This window comes from Ctenopharyngodon idella, chromosome 4 (assembly GCF_019924925.1).
Source record: "Ctenopharyngodon idella isolate HZGC_01 chromosome 4, HZGC01, whole genome shotgun sequence".
Lineage (NCBI taxonomy): Eukaryota > Metazoa > Chordata > Actinopteri > Cypriniformes > Xenocyprididae > Ctenopharyngodon > Ctenopharyngodon idella.
In genome coordinates, this window is record NC_067223.1 from 7,371,058 (window position 1) to 7,389,148 (window position 18,091).

Sequence of the window (18,091 nt, forward strand, 5' to 3'; positions counted from 1 at the left end):
TTTGGAATTTATATAGGAATAGGAATTTGGTGCAGCTACAGACAGTCAGAAAGTGGTGCAGGTGTAAATAGATATGAATACATGCTTAATATTTAACTAAGTGAGAAAAATGATAACTGATATGCCTACAAAAATACCACAAATCATGATTTTTACTGTACACCAGACTGTAAGGTAATTTCACCAAAACACAGATTACAAAAATAAAGTTCTTGACTTTTTAACAAAAAAAATCAGCAAAAATTATTTTCTTAATCTGTTTTTATTTTTCCAATAACAATGATCTAAAATGCTTAGACAATTTTAGATAATCCACTAGATAAATTCTTTCTTTAAACCTTTAGAATAAAATTTGAAACTTTTAGACTATATTAAGATTTATTTATAAAGAATATGTTTATATATTGCCTCATTGTAAAATATTTTTTATCAATCTAACAAAAATTTTGAGACAGATAGATAGATAGATAGATGGATGGATGGATGATAGATAGATAGATAGATAGATAGATAGATAGATAGATGGATGGATGATGGATAGATAGATAGATAGATAGATAGATAGATAGATAGATAGATAGATAGATAGAATAAGCAAATAAATAAATAAATAAATAATGTTTAAGCTTAAAAATGTGAGCTGAGTAAATAAGCTTAAAGAAAAAATAAAAAATAAGCAAAAATTAAATAAATTAAGTTTAAGCTTAAAAATGTCAACTGGGTAAGTAAATAAATAAAAAAATGAATGAGCTTAAAGAAAAATTTTAAAAAACGCAAAAATAAAATATATTAAGTTTAAAGGATTAGTTCACTTTCAAATAAAATTTTCCTGATAATTTACTCACCCCCATGTCATCCAAGATGTTCATGTCTTTCTTTCTTCAGTCGAAAAGAAATTAGGTTTTTGATGAAAACATTCCAGGATTATTCTCCTTATAGTGGACTTCAATGGCCTCCAAACGGTTGAAGGTCAAAATTACAGTTTCAGTGCAGCTTCAAAGGGCTTTAAATGATACCAGACGAAGAATAAGGGTCTTATCTAGCGAAACGATCAGTCATTTTCGAAAAAAAAATGTAAATGTATATGCTTTATATAAACAAATGATCGCCTTCCAAGTGCTTCAGCCAAAACCGTACTTTCGTATTCTTCAAAAAGCTTACGCTGTATGTCCTACGCCTACCCTATTCTACTTACGGAAAAAAATTAACTGGCGCTGCGTTTGTCCGTAAGTAGAATAGGGAAGGCGTAGGCTTTTTAAGGAATACGAAAGTACGGTTTTGGCGGAAGCACTTTGAAGGCGATCATTTGTGAACTGGATAAATATATAAATAAAGTTTACACTTAGAGAAAAAGTTAAAAATAATGAAATAAATAAATAAATTGTGAACTGGGTAAATAAATAATATCTAAAAACCCATTTTCTTGTTTTAAAGATTCTTATATATTTTTACTGGACAACAAGACTAAAACAGTGTAAGTCAGAGATCAATAGGAAATAGGGGAAACAGTGTTGGGACATGCCATATTCAAACCTGCTTCTCCTAAACTGCTTGTATATGTTGTGAGCATGTGCACCACTCACCATGTCACAACTCTGGTTGCATCAAGCATGCTTTTTTCATGGGCCAAAAATATTTTACTAGACATGGAGAACACACTTCTCAAAGTGTCCTGGCTGCACGTCTCACAAATCCAGACCAATACACATGTGCGACCCAGACAGATCAGATCTAGACAGCGGCAGCAGGACTAGGACGGCAGATTCAGTGTCTTGGGAGCATCTGAGACAGATGAGTGCAGATAAAGAGAGAGTCAGTGAATACAGATCAGTTCAATGATCCGAACAGATCACTGCTTCAGATTTGAAGCTAAATCCAAGCGCTGCCGAGGGACCGGGGTGACACCAGAGCTCTCGCTAGCCACAGTTATTTGCAAACAGATGTGCGTCCCTGGACCGAGAGGTTTTGATCAATCAGGCCTTAACAAGTCAAGTTGACTACATGCGAATGTTACACTTTGCATGTGAATGGAAGAGGCCATGCAAGGCCCGGGTTTGATTAGGGGTAAGCTGATAAATGGCAGATTGAATCGGCCCCCTGTGAGCAGGCCGCAGCTCATTGGGCCCAGTGCTTTAAATCCACACTGATATCAACTCTTTCCTCCCTATTCTTCTGCCTCGCTGATGAATAGATCCATTATTCAGTGGATTCTGTCTATCATTCTGGTTTGTTTCATGTATTGGAGTGGCAGCAGCTTAAATGAGCTCTCCACAGCTTCCTTTCCTCCCTATTCCTTCTTTTTCTTTTTAACTTTCCTGTTCTGATCCTCTTTTCCTAACTCATCTTAGTCATTCCCATCTGTCTGTCCCTCTGTGGCCAAATGGTTGATTTTCTGCCTCTTTCTGTACTTAATGCTTCATTATGTGGTAGGGCTCAATTGATGGTAAATAGTAAAATACATGGCTTTAGCTTTTCTATGGTGTTGTTCTTCAGGCTAAATACACTACTATTCAGTAAGATTTTTGCTTTTTGAAAGAAATTAATACTTTTATTCATTAAGGCTGCATTAAATTGATCAAAAGTGACAGTAAAGACATTCGCAGTGTTTTGCAAAATAAATGCTGTTATTCTGACTTTTCTTATTAATCAAGCAGAACTGTTTTTAACACTGACAATAGTACAAACAGTTTCTTGAGCATCAAATCATATCACATCAAAGCATATTAATGATTTCTCAAGGATCATGTGACACTGAAGACTGGAGTAATGGCTGCTGAAAATTCAGCTTTGCCATCACAGGAATACATTTTAAAATATTTTTTATATTTTAAATTGTAATAATATTTCACAATATTACTGTTTTACTGTGTTTTCGGCCAAATAAATGAAGCTTTAGTGAGCACAAGAGACTTCTTTCAAAAACATAAAAAAAAATCTTACCAACCCCTAGTGTGTATCTACTGATTATAATAGTGTTTATTATTATAAACACTATCACTATTATTGTGTTAATTATTGTTAATGTATAAAGCCTTGTAACCCACATTTTAATACCTTTGTGTGCTTGTTTTGCAGTTGATTTTCTGGCAAAGTACTGCATCCTCAGTAAGGAGAAGCTATTAGTGTACAAAAGAGCATTTGAGGCTGTGAGTAAAAGAAAATCCCACAATTTCCTCATCAAAAAGAACTGTTTTGCTCATTTTCATATATTGGTAATGACAGTAATCACTTAACTGTCATTAACTCTTATACTGTATACTCTGCCTGCAGGCTGATAGTGATGGAGATGGTTATCTGAGCTGTCTGCAAGTGCTGTTGGCCCTAAAAGAGATCATTCCCCCAGAACTTCTGACTGAAGAAGAGGAAATATATGTGTACAGGGTGAACGCTGCCTTCACAGAAAAATATACGATCTGCCGCCTCTTTTTTATATCTTAATGTCTGGAGGCAATTCACTAAAATGATTTGTGACTGCTGATAGCGCAGTTTATTTGCATGTACTGTCTGTGTTGTTTTAGCACCCGATTCACCAAAGGAATCATGCAAATCAAGTAACAGCGCAAACATACCATGAAAATCTGTGCCGAACGTAATTTGCACAGTGGAATTCCTCATTTTGCAGGGCCCTTATCTAAACCAATCAAACTTGTCTACACCATACATCTGAATATAAGCCTGGTTTTGAGACTCTTCTGCATCATTTGATCATTTTGATTTAATGAATTACTACTGCCATTTTATCTATTTAGATCTATTTATATATTTTTCTATAATAATTTTGTCTAAAAATGTAATGATAAAAATTAAAATTTATTTATTTTGATTATTAAATGTATTATAATTATGTTTTATATATAATAAAATATAAATAAAAATAATAAAATAATAAAATATAACAATTAAGATAGAAAGTTGTGTTGTTTTTGCATTGAAAAAATAATGCCTAAATTTAAATATGTATTTATATGTAATTATATGATCTATTCTCAGATTCTGGAGCTGGTTGATTTCAGAGTGACAGAAGGCCTTACGGACCTGCGCCTGTTTGCTGTAGTGGCCAGTCTGGCCCAGAAAATAGCCACATTAGAGTGAGTCGGCAGGCCAAGCTTTCAACACACACAATAGCATTGGAAGAGGAGTCACTGACCTTCCATAAATAAGGATGGGGAGTTCATGAGTGTTTGTGTGTGTAAGAGCACATGGAGGACCGAAAATTGTGTGTATCCGTTTGTAGCACCTACAGTATGTACCATTCAATTTTACAATGATACGACACAATGTCCCTGCACACCAGCACTTGGTGCGATTCGCGGGTGACCCATGACAGCCTGGGCGGTCGTGTGTCGTGTTGAAGTCCATTACTGTGATGAGGGTTTGGGGGCATTTGGCTGTGATGCTACATTACAGCCCATATGCCAGAGATTCCCACACACAGGCTCTTTCATTCCCACTCACTTTTTTTAGGATCTTTAACAGCTTCCACTCAACGCAGGGGCCCATTCTGGGTTTCCTGGGTTATGTGTGCGAGGGGATTTGGGGTCACGCCTCTTCGCTGATTTACGGCATTGCTCTTTGAGCATGTGAGCGATGCCTTTTCCCTACACTAGTGGACAAATGCAACAAATGAAAAGGAACAAGGGTGTTTCTTTGAAATGGACACAATAGGGACATTTATGTGCTTTAACCTTTTCCATCAACCTCTTCTGAACCCTGATATGGATTTGACCCCATTCATTAGCTGATATACACCCATGTTCACTCATTACAGTGGGCAAAATCCAGTCCAACGGCTTGTTTTCTTACTTGCCTGTCCAAAATCTCTCCTGTCACCTTTTGCTCTCGCCATCTGTCTGTGCTTTGGCACTTTCTCCCGGAGCTGGTCATGTGATTAACCACTGCATTTCCATACAGAGGCCGATACCAGCAGCATTCCCTCAAAACACTGTGTTTTCATCCACCTGTGTGTGTTTTTGTGAGTTGGAAGATAGAAGCATCCTGGGTGGGCTGCGTGTGGCCTGAGTGTCCACAGGTTTAGTTCTAGTGACGAGAACAGTAAATCTATGGCTTAATTGGACTGATTCAACTCTGCGAGTCACTGCGTGACTCACTGCACCAATACAAAATGAAAAAAACAGAGGGAAACCTGAAACGACCTCCTTTAGCATCCCGCCTCTCTCTCTCTCTCTTGCACTCTCTGACCCAGTCCAAAAAATAAACACACTTACCGCCAAAACCTGCTTGTCAAAACAACTCCACCCAAACTTTAAGTGGGTCACCCGTCTGCCCCCCTCCAAAATCCAGCCATATCTTGCAAACCCCCCTGCCAGAACCGCCAAAACTTTGGCAATTACGTAAGCACGAGGTCCGCGATGATGGGGCGCAACAATAGAAATAGGTTAGAGCTGCTATTATCCTCCTATCTGTCTCTGGTGCGCTCTCTTTTGCCCCAGCTATTATCCACGCTGCAGTTTGGGCTCTTTTTCTGCAAACCAAGTGCAATTAATGATCATTAGCTGGCCTGTCTCCCCTCATTCCCATCAAACCCCCTGCCTCATCGCAAACCCGGACGAACGGGCCAATAGACGTTTGTCTGAGGGTGGCGTACCAGCAGCTATTCTCCTCCCAGCATGCTCTCTGAATGGAGGGGCTCGTTAGCACAGGGATGACCATCGCTGTGCCACACGCTGGACAGTAGAGTTCTGTCCCGACTGAATAGCCGCTGCCTATGAGCAATTATCCCAGTGTGTGCGCGTGCAAGTGTATATTTGTGTAGATGTGTATTGGTCACAGTGTTCCAGAGCGTGTCCCCTAAACACCCTCCTCACACTGGGGCAGGGTTTTATTTATCCGTTATAGTGGCGGGTTGGCCTTGTGTCCGAGATCATTGTTTTAGGGGACAGGCCATAATGAGCAACCACAATGGGCTCAGAACACTTTAGCATCATTGCCCCCTCCCACCCCCACCCAAAAAAACAATGTGCCACACGATTTCGCTGGAAAAGTACCCGCCAAAATCCGCCAACATTTACCATATCCTTGCATAAACCCCATCGTCCCCTGATAAATTTCTATTTTATTTTTTATTCAAAATTTTTTTCTTCTCTTTTGATTCACAGTGATTTCATGCGCTCCCTCATCAGCAAGATGGATTTCAGATCTCTGGAGATGAAGCTTTATAAAGCCAAGGTTTGTTTTCTATCAGTAATAATGATATTTATCATAAAAATGAACATCTGTCATACTTGCTACCTAGCAAACTGTTCCTGTTCATTTGGCAATTCTGTCCCTCTTTCTCCCTCTCCCTCTCTCAGTAGGAACTAATTACAGTGAAATGGAGACCATAAAACACTTTAAAGGCCAGCGCAAACGCGGGCTTAGTAAAACTAGCTGTTTCCGTCAAACACCTTGCATGTTCATTGAGAGCCAGAGTAAAAAAGAGAAATAGGGTTTTCTCTCATTTTTCCTTCAGCCTTTCCCCCTCCCTCGTATTCATGGATTACAGGCTGTAATCTCATTAAAGTGGCCGGCAGTGTACATCCAGTGCAGCGTGCTCTGTAATCAGGCAAAGACATACTGCTCATCTCGGATAAAGCAGAGGTATAAGGTGGCCATTCAGTAGCAAGACCCGACCAGACCCATTGAACAGAGAGGGCCGGCTGCTGAAAAGCGTGGAGACATAAAAGTTGATGGCGAAGGCTGGGGAAACTGAGCCCCTGCCTGGTCTAGGGGTTAGGTGGAGAGGGGAGGCTAATTACAGAGTGAGCTGGGCTTGAATTGTTATCGAAGGAGAGGAGAGAGGAGTGGGCACTTTGCCAGGGGATTACAGGACACACACACATACACTCACTTTTAGTCATTACCTCGGATGCATTTAACTGTGCAAACAGGTGCGCTCACAGAAGAGTAGGAAAAGGCCGCTGTAACTTGAGTCCCCTCTGGCACACGTGTGAACCCAGCGTACGCTTTCACGCGCACACACAAACACACAGGTTATACCGACATCAGTGCCCTGACTATCCAGAAGTGTGCAATAGGTGATGACTGGGGCTAAATGAATGCATTCACTCACAATGAATTTGTACGTGTATGTGAATGGAGGGTTATATGTATAGACTCATGCTGCAGTGTACCACAAGTTAAAGCCCATGAAAATGCCTTGTAATCAGACTTAATAACAATAAAAAAAGATTACATTTTATGTATTTTTTTTATTTCATTTCATTTTGGTAGTACTAAACTCCTGGGCAATAAAAAAAATGGACCAAGCCAAAAATGGCAAAATATTTAGTGGTCTTTTAATAGTCTAAACCATTTTAATCACAAATCACTGGTCAAAAAATTAGCAAGAATTGCACAAATACTGTAAATAAAGTAACTTAGCACGGAATTGCCTTCCCCTTTGTTTTCTTTAAGTGTTTAAGACATGTGGGTAAACTTGAAGACAGCTTTTTACAGGAAGAAGAGTCAGTGTTGTTCCACTCAATGTCAATGGCTTCAAACAGTTCATGTATTGTCGAAAATGTCTCCCAATTAGATTGAGTTTAATGTCAGACCAAATATTCACTATAGGGTTCAAATCTGGACTCTGAGCAGGCCAAAACATGAGCCTGGTGGACTTGTTCTCAAGCCACTTCTTGGTTGTCTTTGCAATTTGGGTAGGAGCATTGTCTTGTTGAAAAATAACATCTGATCATAGATAACAACCTTTCATTTGTGGGAAGCAAGGTATTCTGCAGTATTCTCCTGTACTCCAAAGCATTAAATCTTTTTACAGTAAAGTAGCTCACCAGTACCCACAGCTAAAAAGGCTCCCCATACAATGACACCTCTTCCACCATGCTTCACTGCGGTAGAGATGAATTTATTATTATATTTCTTACCAGATTTTCGAAGACACCGCTCTGGAGCATCACCATGCAACTCGTGTTTCCACACACAACTTCCCATATTCTGCCAAAAACTTTGTCTTTGATATATTTTTCTGAGACAGCAATTTAAGGTAGTGCATTTGCCTAGTGTTTAGACATTTTGGGTTTGGCCCCCTTTTTTTGCCCATGAGTGTAAGTTAAGTACATCTGCAACAGTAAAGCACTAAAAAAACTAATTATTCAAAATATATCCAGAATAATAATATTGAAATCATGTGCACCTGCATGTCTAATAAAGTGTCCAAAATGAAATTTCTGTCATTAAGTACTCACCCACATGTCGTTCCAAACCAGTAAGACCTTCGTTCATCTTTGGAACACAAATTAAGATATTTTTGATAAAATCCGAGAGGTATCTGAACCACACATAGGCAGCAACGTCATTGCACTTTTCAAGGGTAGCAAAGACATTGTTAAAATAGCCTATGTGTGGTTCAGATACCTCTCGGATTTCATCAAAAATATCTTAATTTGTGTTCCGAAGATGAACGAAGGTCTTACGGGTGTGGAACGACATGAGGGTGAGTACTTAATGACAGAAATTTCATTTTTGGGTGAACTAAACCTTTAAATACATTGATACCGTTGTACTAACCAGAATATGCATGCTTGTTCTACAGCAGTTGTTCCTGTTCTTGCTGGAGGCCCAGACAGGGGGCGCTGTGGCACCAGAGGGCTGCATTGAGGCAGAGCAACTCCTAGTGGAGCTCAAGGCAGGGGGCATCAGGCCAGAGCACGAGGCGTCGGTAAGACGAGAACTTCGCAATCTGCGCTCCCTCGACCTTCTCGACTTCCTTGCTCACCTGCCTCTCTTCATCCTCATCCATAACTCGGTAATCGCCAACCCCTTCGATGACTCCAGCAACCTGTGATGGTATTAACAAGAACTGTTTGCACCAATGGTTATGTCATATTAATTCCAGTGCAAAACATAAACAAATAAACACATATATTGGAGATATATGTATAATAATACACATATCTGAAAAACGTTCAGGGTCGGTAAGATTTTTGGATGTTTTTGAAAGACGTTCTTATGCTCAACACAGCTGCATTTACTTGATAAAAATACAGTAAAAACTGTGAAATAGTGAAAGTGTTTCTATTTAAATATATTTTAAAATGTAATTTATTCCTGTGATTGCAAAGATGTATTTCCAGCATCATTACTCCAGTCTTCAGTGTCACATGATCTTTTAGAAATCATTCTAATATGATGATGTGCTGCTCAAGAAACATTTCTTATAATTATCAATGTTGAAAACAGGTGTGCTGCTTAAAACATTTTTTTCAGGATTCTTTGATGAATAGAAATTTCAAAAGAACAGCATTTATTTGAAATAGAAATCTTTTGGATTATAAATGCTTGTCATTTTACACTTCATTTATCACTTTATTTTATACTTTAAAAAAAGAAATCTTACTGACCCCAAACTTTTCAGCAGTAGTGTATATAAGAATAAAATAGAATTAAAATATTTATATAAATTATATTTTTTGCATAGATAATACATATTACTTTACATTTCATATATTATATTATATATTGATATCAGCACTAAGTACAGAAGTAATAAATATGGGAACAAATACTGATAAAAATGATTGTTTAAGTGTCCCATTTAACCTGTATCAACCTCAATAAAAATGAACTAAAACAATGCTTTGTTAATTATTCTTTCATCATCCATGTCAGTAAACACTGACTGTGTAGTCAAAATGACAAAACTTCACTCCGTTTCATGAAAAACAGGCCATGGATTTCATTTACTGTAAAAGACTGCATCAGTGGCCAGAGTCGTCAATGCTGAACATAGAGGAGTGCTGTCTGTGGTACTGAAACACTGTTTGCTCTGCACTCCTCAGGGCCACAGTCAAGCAGCTCATATTTCATGCAGGCTAGAGCCTTTATTAAATGTAATTCACAATTCGGTGTACAGAGAGCGAAAAGTTTGCGCAAACGTGGTCGTCAAACATCCAATCATCACTGATAATCACTCGCCATAATTGAAGGACTCAAGGGGAAAGGGGACAGAAGAGCTCTGACAAGCATGGAGAGCACCGTCACATTCAGACATAACAAAAGTGATCATTTGTATAAGAAAGAGGAGAGAGAGGGAAAAACTGAAAAGGATCGAGGTAGCAAGAAAAACTGAGAACGACCGGTCTCATTTAGCCTAAAGAAATGACCGCAGCCCTCTGTTAGAGATTGGACAGTTGTGAAAAGCTCTCTGGGCACTCATGAGGAAGTGAGTGCTGTCTAACAGTCTGCGTCTTTAGATTTACAAAGTCTGTTGAAGAAGTTGAGAGGCAAGGATGGCAGCACTTTCAAAGAGAATGAAAGGAGGTTGGAGAGGAGTGATAACAAGAAGTCCCCATGAATTTCAACAGGGAGAACATCAGAGGGGCCCGGATCACTAATCAGTGTGGGTTACATGCTGCCGCTCCTGTTCTATTCAGGCATGGCATAATGAGGAGGCAACATTCTGCCACAAAGGGATGGACACGCGGATGGGCTCGAATGGGCTGTGCGCACAACTACACACTGCGTTGCTTGCAACCGTTCCCTTGGACACAGTTCAGATTGAGCATGAATAGTTTGTAAAGGGAATTGGTGGATTGTATTTTCAGGTTAGAGAGACAAAGCGCATTCACAACAGGTGAATGGAAAAGTTTAAGCAAGAAATTTCCATTGCTTTCTGTATGTGTGGAAAAAAAACTAAAATATTTTTTACTCCAGCTACTAAGTAAACTACAAACCGACAACTAGTAATGATTTCCGCAATGTCTCTTGATAAAAACAAAGTCCTTAAACTTACTGGAAGGGAAAGCCATCATTTATTATGTTTTCTCGGCTAATCTTTCACCGACAGACACAAGAAGCCAGAAAATCAAGTAGAAAATGTGCTTCATCCATCTCAGAGATCCTGATTCATTGATTTTTTTTTTTTAAGGATTTGGAACAAAAAAAAAAACCATTGCCTATCTTCCCCAAATTAATTTCACACCAGAACAGATAGATATGAAGCTCTAGCTATTGAAATGTAACAAATGGGTCCAGTACGTTACAATAAGACGATGCTTGGTCAAGCGACTGATGGATAAGCGCAAAAATTGATTTCCCAAGCTAGTCGACAGTTCAGACCCTTCCAATTTGGATGGTGGTTTAACATGTCATAGAAGGTGGGTCACAGTGAATCACACAGTTGCAGGGAATTCTGGGACAACTGACTTGGTCTGCCCCCTTATCTTTTCAAAAAACAAAATTTAAATACTGTTGTTGGCTTCTCTGGATCGCTATCATGAGACAACCTACTATTTTACGATGAGGCAGTTTTGTATCAATTTGTATTATGTGAATCGTAAAAGTAGCGTAGCCTAAACGTTAGATAGTACGAAAACGTAAGAACGAGATACGGTTTTATGAATTAGCCACCAATTAGCCAAAAATGTAAAACAGCTACGAATTGCCATGAGAGTGTGTTTCCACCTTTAAGCCCACCAGCTACTACAACCGCCTGGTTGCGTAAAAAATATTGTTTTGAATCAAAGATAAGCGTAAAACTTTGACTGACTGATAAGCTGGGGCAGGCCTACTTCGTCTTACCCTAAACAATGCTCGCGCTACTTTCGTCTGGGACAAGTTTTTTTCTTCTTCTTCAACACCTGCCTCTTGTATACAGCACTCGCTTCCAGACGCCGTGCGTTTTTAAAGGGGCAGTTGTTGAGTGCGTGTCGCGAGCTGTTGTCAGAAAGGCACACGCGCCTTCAGCCGACTCCACTCGAGCGCCACACACGCGCACAGAGCCTTTCAATTCATTACAGCAGGCACGCGCCCGCCCCGCGCACACACACTTTACCTGTCAAACTCCACGACTGTTATTTAAACTTCAAGACTGTGAGTTATTTATGCGTAATATTAACAAAAGTGTGCTTTACTAAATACGTTTGTATTTTGGGTTAGTGACGTCACGCTCGTATTTTCGGATCTTTTATTAGCTAAAACGCAATAGACTGTACAAAACGACTTAAATACACATTTTCTATGAATAACACGTTTGCAATTTCTGAATTAAAAGTTATTTTTGTTATTTTTGCGTGGCGTAAAGTTAAAAATGCCCTATGTGGTGTAACTGTCCAGATTGTAAAAGAAAGAAAATTATATTCTTGGAGGAAAAAATAAGAAAAATTTAGAGAAAACCATCATATTTGTAAACAATATTTTCTTAACAAATATTTTATTATATAAAAATCTATTAAGAACCATCTTGCCCTGTGCGTTCCACAAATGTCACAAATATTTCTCAGTATTTAAACAATCTTATTCCCTCTCGTTTTAACTAAAACATTGTTAAAAATAATAATAGCCATCTTACGTTTTTACACTCTCGTGCGATTACTTGTTCCTGTATGCTCTCTCTGCCATTCTCACCCACAAAAGTGTGAGTAGGGTGAGCAAACAATATGTTTATTTTCCAAAAGTGCTGTCTTCTCCAAATTGGCATTCATTATGAGCGCAGTCTGTGAAACGGTCCAGTATGCTGGTCACGTCTCCTCCTGCCTGACAACAGGCAGACTGCCGAGGGTTAGCAGGCTTATCACTTTTGTTGCCCATTAAAAAGAAAATGTGCAACGAAAATACTTGACACTTGTGTTCTTATAAAATTGCTTTCAGTAAATCAACAAGATAATAAGTTGCAATATACACAAGCAAACTCAAGAAAACATATTTCTTTTAGAAACTTTTATTATGAGACTAAACTGTAGAAAATATGGAGATAAGGCATATTCTGAAAGATGCAAACCCCAGCATTGTAAAGGCAAAGTGGAACAGTGTGGAGACACAAAACACCTCCGTTTGGACAATAGCTGCATAATAACCTTTGATCACTTCGAGTCATATTACAATTGCAATTATTATTCCTATTAAATAAGACACGTTGGTGTTGAAATTTAAACTCTTGAGTATTAAACTCCTCTAAAACCTCCACAACCGTAAAGGGAATTGCCAGCTGCGATGCATTTGAGACTATAAGTCTGAATAAGCGAGAGGTAATGAGCAATTTACGGCAGGCTATAGGTCAAAAATATATACATATTAAAATGAATGTGTACAAAAACATCTATAAATCTCTTACATACAAAAATAGCTTAATATATTTCAAAAAACAACATTTTATACAAATAGAACTTCATATAATAAAATTCGCCAAGTTGGAAGCATATTAGAGTTGTGAGGGGGCAAACTTTCTTTGATTACATTAGCATAGGTAAAGAACAACGTTTGCTTATTGTTGTTGTTTTTTTGTATATATGCCACAGTGTCGTGGAAAGTCATTTTAAAATAGATTTCTTGGGCGAATGCGCTGGAAGGACTGGTCTCCCGCTCTTCCCTTTTAGTCCTTTGGCTCTTTGACACTCGGGACCCGTGGTTTGCCGGTTTACATGGGCCATCTCTGGGTGTGGATTCGAGTCTATCCGAACCGGACTGCAGCGCAAACGCAGTGCTGTGTTCTTGGAGGACATCCGAGTTCCTCCCAAGCGAGTGCTGCGATTTTTATGAGATTCCTAGAAAGAGAACATGTCATGGTAAATATCTTGCATGAACAACAAAATCGTAAAAAAAAAAAGCTGCAATAATGATGTTCTGATTCATACGAACCTTTCACGAACGTTCAAAACCAGTTGGTGAAGTCCAGGAGCTCTTGTTCTTCTGGACTCAGAGGGTCGTAGGAGCCCTCATCTGAGGAGTAAGAGGACACTGGCGAACCGGCCATAGAGTTCATGTCATTAGCGTAGTTCTGGGAGATGGTGGGTGACAGGACGCCCGACTGGAACGCCGCGCTCACCGCGTCATGCTCGTCCAGGAGCTGCTGGAGCGCGCGGATGTACTCCACAGCGGAGCGCAGCGTCTCCACTTTGCTCATCTTCTTGTTCGCCGCTCCGTTGGGAACGTGTTCGCGGAGAGTAGCAAAGCCGTTGTTCACCAGCTTTACCCGGTTGCGTTCTCTCTCGTTCCGCCTGGCCACCGCGTGCGGCTGCTGCTGAGGCAAGCTGTACCCGAAGCCGGCGAAGTTCAGCCTCCTTTTGCAACGGAGCAGCTCCGGAGAGGATGAGCGCTGCCTCTTCGCCTGCTTCGATGCGGACTTGTTGCTGCACTGGCTGTCGGTCGGACTGAGTTGGATGCTCTGAGAGGCAAAAAAGCAGGCAGGTGGCATGAACTGCTGCTGGTTTACGCTTATTTCCATCTTGGCAGTGATGTCCATTTCGCGGATGGAGAAAAAGAGAGCGAGGAGAAGCACTAAAGTTTTCTTTGGACTGCCCAGTGGCCGTGCGTCTTGCTCGTGGCGTTCACGTGTGGCTTCAATGGGCAGGGGTGCTCCGGACTCTCGACCTGTTCTGAGTTGGGAGATGGAAACAGCGCGGCCTTTTCAATACGCCGACGGCCCGCCGCGCGTTCCCCTGACCACGCCCCCTGAGATGCGCCTGCGTTGCGTACGCCAGGCGCGTGCCGCTCCTGCCACTGAGTAAACAACTTCTCGTAAAGAATGACTAGAGGTGTTTTTCGGTTATGACAAGTGTTTCTCGAAGAACAAACACACGCACACATCGAACTTCGAGCTGCAATGAAGGCATCCCGTAACCTTGTAAAATTTAACAAGGGCGCATTTCGATTTTTCTTCATGGCGCTTTGAGAAACGAGTCATTAAACTTGCGATTAACACATTTTAAAACACGGAAAAAGCTACAAGAAAAATACAAGAGCCAAGCATGTTTACGGAGACGATGGACTGTATTTACAGCTAAATATATATTCGAAATACCATGAAATTGTTCAAATTCTTTTATAATAATGGCAGAATAGAAAAAAATAAACAATGAAAAAGTTTAGAAACACAAAACCACTCATAGAAACGTAAATAAGGAGAGAAAATATCAAACTATTGTTTTGGCCATTAAATAGGTTACTGGCATCAATGATAAAAATTCATAACATTTGAAACATAGTTGACAACTTTCCCTGACCTGAAATTTACGAAAAAAAAAGTAAAATAAAATAGGAAATGTAGTTTGGAGGACAGGCTTCAGGTGTTTGAAATCACTTTCAACATATTTTTTGTGCATATGATTAGTGTTTGTGAGAACTTGCCCCAGTTTACTCTATTATTTAATCACAGAATCCTGCTCTAAAATGTCGATCATCATTAAAATAAATCAGATCTTAAGCAAATATAGCAAACAATTTGTAACTACTGTTGTAAACAAGACCCACTTGTTCTCATCCATTCAGAGGCGAATAAACTCATTCACAGCACTTTGCTTTCATTGGACTCAAATGTATAGCTTAGTTATGAATTCACGCTTGTCACGGTAACGCGTTACAGCCATATAATATTGTTCCATATCAGAGCAAGATGAATTTGGTCAGTCATTATTAGAAATCATCACAGCTGGAAAGGCGGAACGGATGGGTTATTTTGTGGACGCGCATTAAGAAAAGCTCCTGACACCTTATTCACTCCATTTACTTACATTATATCTCTCGATTAATTTCGCCTCTTTCATAGAGCATGATAATGGCACATTACTTTCAACCAACTTTGTTTGAATGACTTTGCCTGCGCCAGTGTTGTGTGTGCGCGCGATGCATGTGGAGTGGAGAGGGAGGGGGGCAATAAATTGTGTAATTTCTCTTAGTTGGCTGAGGCATTCAAGATCAGGCCAGCATTCAAGCACCCAGCCCCCTCCAACTTTCTTTTCTCTCCCTCTCTCTTTTTTCCCCTTCTCCTTTTTTAGCGCAGCAAGGGCGTTTAGAAAAGAAGCGTGGGTTCTATTCACTCCGGCTGGGACTCTCTGAAACATATCCACCATGCTCTGTCAGTGCATTTGCAGAGTCCAATTAGCGTTTTGTAAGCCCCTCTTTTTTTTCATGATACTCTAGGCTCAGGGAAGGTTCCAGTCATTCCCGGGTGTAATAATTAATATGACATCTGGGCGTCTGAACTTCTATTGAAACACCTCTGCCTGTCTTACAACTCGGAGAGCTGCTGTAAAATAATAAAAACAAAACAACTCCTTACAAAGCCGTTTTGTTTTCTCCTATAAGCCCGGTTTTGATATGCAGGATTATATTTCAATTTGTAAGCTGTTAAAACTACATTGTAAAGTTTTATTTATTTTTTTTTTTTTATCGCTTCAATGATTCATTGCTGCTTTTTGGAGCAGATGCGTGGCGTTTATGCACTGCTATTTCTGATGTTAGTGGATGAGAGTATGTTAAAGCAAATGAAACGGTCATATTCGCAAAAGAACCAAACACCGATGATTCCTTTTTAACTGCGTGCGCATGCTTAACGACCATGTGCACGAGCGTGGAAGTCTGCAGCGCGCGATCCACTGCAGTCATGCAGCGACAGTATAGGCAACAAGACGTTTACTGGACATACATACATAAACATTTAAAACACACTGTTCGCGGTATTGAGGATCTATAAGTTTCTGAACAGTTGTTAATAGATCCATTTTTTATTGTGAAGAAAATTTGATTGATGTAAAAACCTTTTTTCCCACTATAAAGAACTTTGTAAAATGGAAATGTTACATGGATGTTAAAGGTTCTTCATGGAACCACAAAGAACTATTATTTTTAAGAATTTTGGGGGCTAAATTATTTGTTATCATACTTTAAAACAACTGCTATCAACAAAAAAATGACCGAAAGTGCACTATTTACCAGTATTCTGGTATCTGGTATCTTATTTGTACTAATTTTTATGTAAAAGTTACACATCTTTCTTTTTAAAAGCATGATTTCCATGTAGGCCCCTTGAAGTAAACAAACCACAGCTATGATTTTTCGAGAAACCCTTAACAATATAAAGCAAAGGCCAGATGTGTTGGTCATATCCATTCATTTCATTTAGCTTGAATATGTGCTTAACTACCACCATGCCTTGATGTGTTTTTGTGATAAAATTTCTATACAGATGGAGTATACTGTATCCTAAACTTACCCTATCTGAAAACATCTGCAGATGTTGAAGGGTGGTGTCCAGATGTTCATTTAAGAAGAGTCTTTGTCTGCTGTTGTGCACTTTCTGAGGACTTCATGTCTAAGTAGATCAGGTAGAAGATGGGTCACTGTTTAAATAGACATTCTAAAGCAATATTCCCATATCCAGTGATCACAAACTAATAATAAAGTCAATTTCGGTTGTAGCAACAAAATGAATAGTGTTTTTGTATTGGAGTTTATGGTACGATTTTTTCTTTACTTATAGTGTAGGTCTAATTATCTTTAGGCTATTTGTATATTTTGAACAGTGGATTTATCAGAACGGTTCGTAAATTGTGCAGACACCTACTGCCATCTAGTGGTAAAGTCATGGATGTTTGTATAAGCTTAAATACAAGGCGTGTGTGTGGGCCAAAGGTGTCAATACAATAACTTAAAGACAAATTAAAAGATGGATTCAATTATCGAAAATGTCTCCAGAGTCTGAAACTGACAGCAAATTATATGCTGTCTATGTTAATAAAGCTTTTCAGGGTGTTTTAACCCCCCACAAAGACTTAAACACGTAGTAGAGGCCTTATTCGTTTTTAACATAGGCCAAGTAGACCTATATATTTCTATGGTGTTTGAAAAGCATTTAGATAACCACAAAAGATAAATTATTAGAAGAGTATTTTTACCTGACGCCAAACAAACAAGAGTCACGACACGAGGATGTACAGGCCTAGGCTATGCAATACGTCGACAAAACCTGACAAGCTACATTATAAATATATAACCAAGATGTTAGTGTTGGTTTTATAAAGTATTTTACCTAATTGACGGTTAGATAGTTGTGGTATATATAGGCCTTTCTTTCTCACACTGGCTAACTAATGTTTACTCACCTGCTGGACTCAATTAACTTGGCGCCATCTTGTGGTCATAAACAGAACACCAATGTATATTTTTATAGTAATTTATAAAGAGATCCTCCATCAGTTTTTCCATTCTTGAAAACTAAATTCCTTCTACTTTTATTAATTATTAAATCAATTATGTAACTAATAAAATTATTACATAATTATTACACCAAGCAAGAAGAAAAGCAAACGAGCAAAGTCGTTACGAAATGCTGGTCTTTGAACTCACTCATCCTCACCCAAAA

General features: G+C 39.1%; 2 protein-coding genes across 9 annotated transcripts in view; one reads left to right on the top strand and one right to left on the bottom strand.

The window, feature by feature from the left end:
• The window catches only part of LOC127511352 (uncharacterized), a 57,372-nt gene extending 47,783 nt beyond the window's left edge, over positions 1–9,589 (top strand). For 6 of the 7 annotated variants that reach the window (XM_051892132.1, XM_051892135.1, XM_051892136.1 and 3 more), the window contains 5 exons: positions 3,076–3,146; positions 3,271–3,381; positions 3,991–4,088; positions 6,117–6,186; positions 8,549–9,589. In XM_051892132.1, the coding sequence (XP_051748092.1) occupies positions 3,076–3,146; positions 3,271–3,381; positions 3,991–4,088; positions 6,117–6,186; positions 8,549–8,800 (602 nt within the window). In that variant the 3' untranslated portion in view covers positions 8,801–9,589. The remainder of the gene's footprint in view (positions 1–3,075; positions 3,147–3,270; positions 3,382–3,990; positions 4,089–6,116; positions 6,187–8,548) is intronic. The other variant, XM_051892131.1, reaches the window with a different exon arrangement.
• A 3,068-nt stretch (positions 9,590–12,657) lies between these two features.
• On the bottom strand, positions 12,658–17,777 carry ascl1a (achaete-scute family bHLH transcription factor 1a). Of its 2 annotated transcripts, none has more exons than XM_051892328.1 (4): positions 17,625–17,777; positions 16,943–17,041; positions 13,591–14,116; positions 12,658–13,496 (listed from the first exon to the last, which is right to left on the bottom strand). In XM_051892328.1, exons 2-3 carry the CDS (start codon positions 16,955–16,957, stop codon positions 13,604–13,606), a joined length of 528 nt encoding a protein of 175 aa, XP_051748288.1. In that variant the 5' UTR covers positions 16,958–17,041; positions 17,625–17,777; the 3' UTR covers positions 12,658–13,496; positions 13,591–13,603. The 2 variants fall into 2 exon arrangements, with proteins under 2 accessions (XP_051748288.1, XP_051748287.1); XM_051892327.1 differs by having other exon boundaries at positions 13,591–14,451; positions 17,625–17,642.
• Between the last annotated feature and the right edge of the window lie 314 nt (positions 17,778–18,091).

Coding starts and splice junctions, on each gene's coding strand:
- ascl1a (XM_051892327.1), bottom strand. CDS start 14,194: ATGGACATCACTGCCAAGATGGAAATAAGCGTAAACCAGCAGCAGTTC.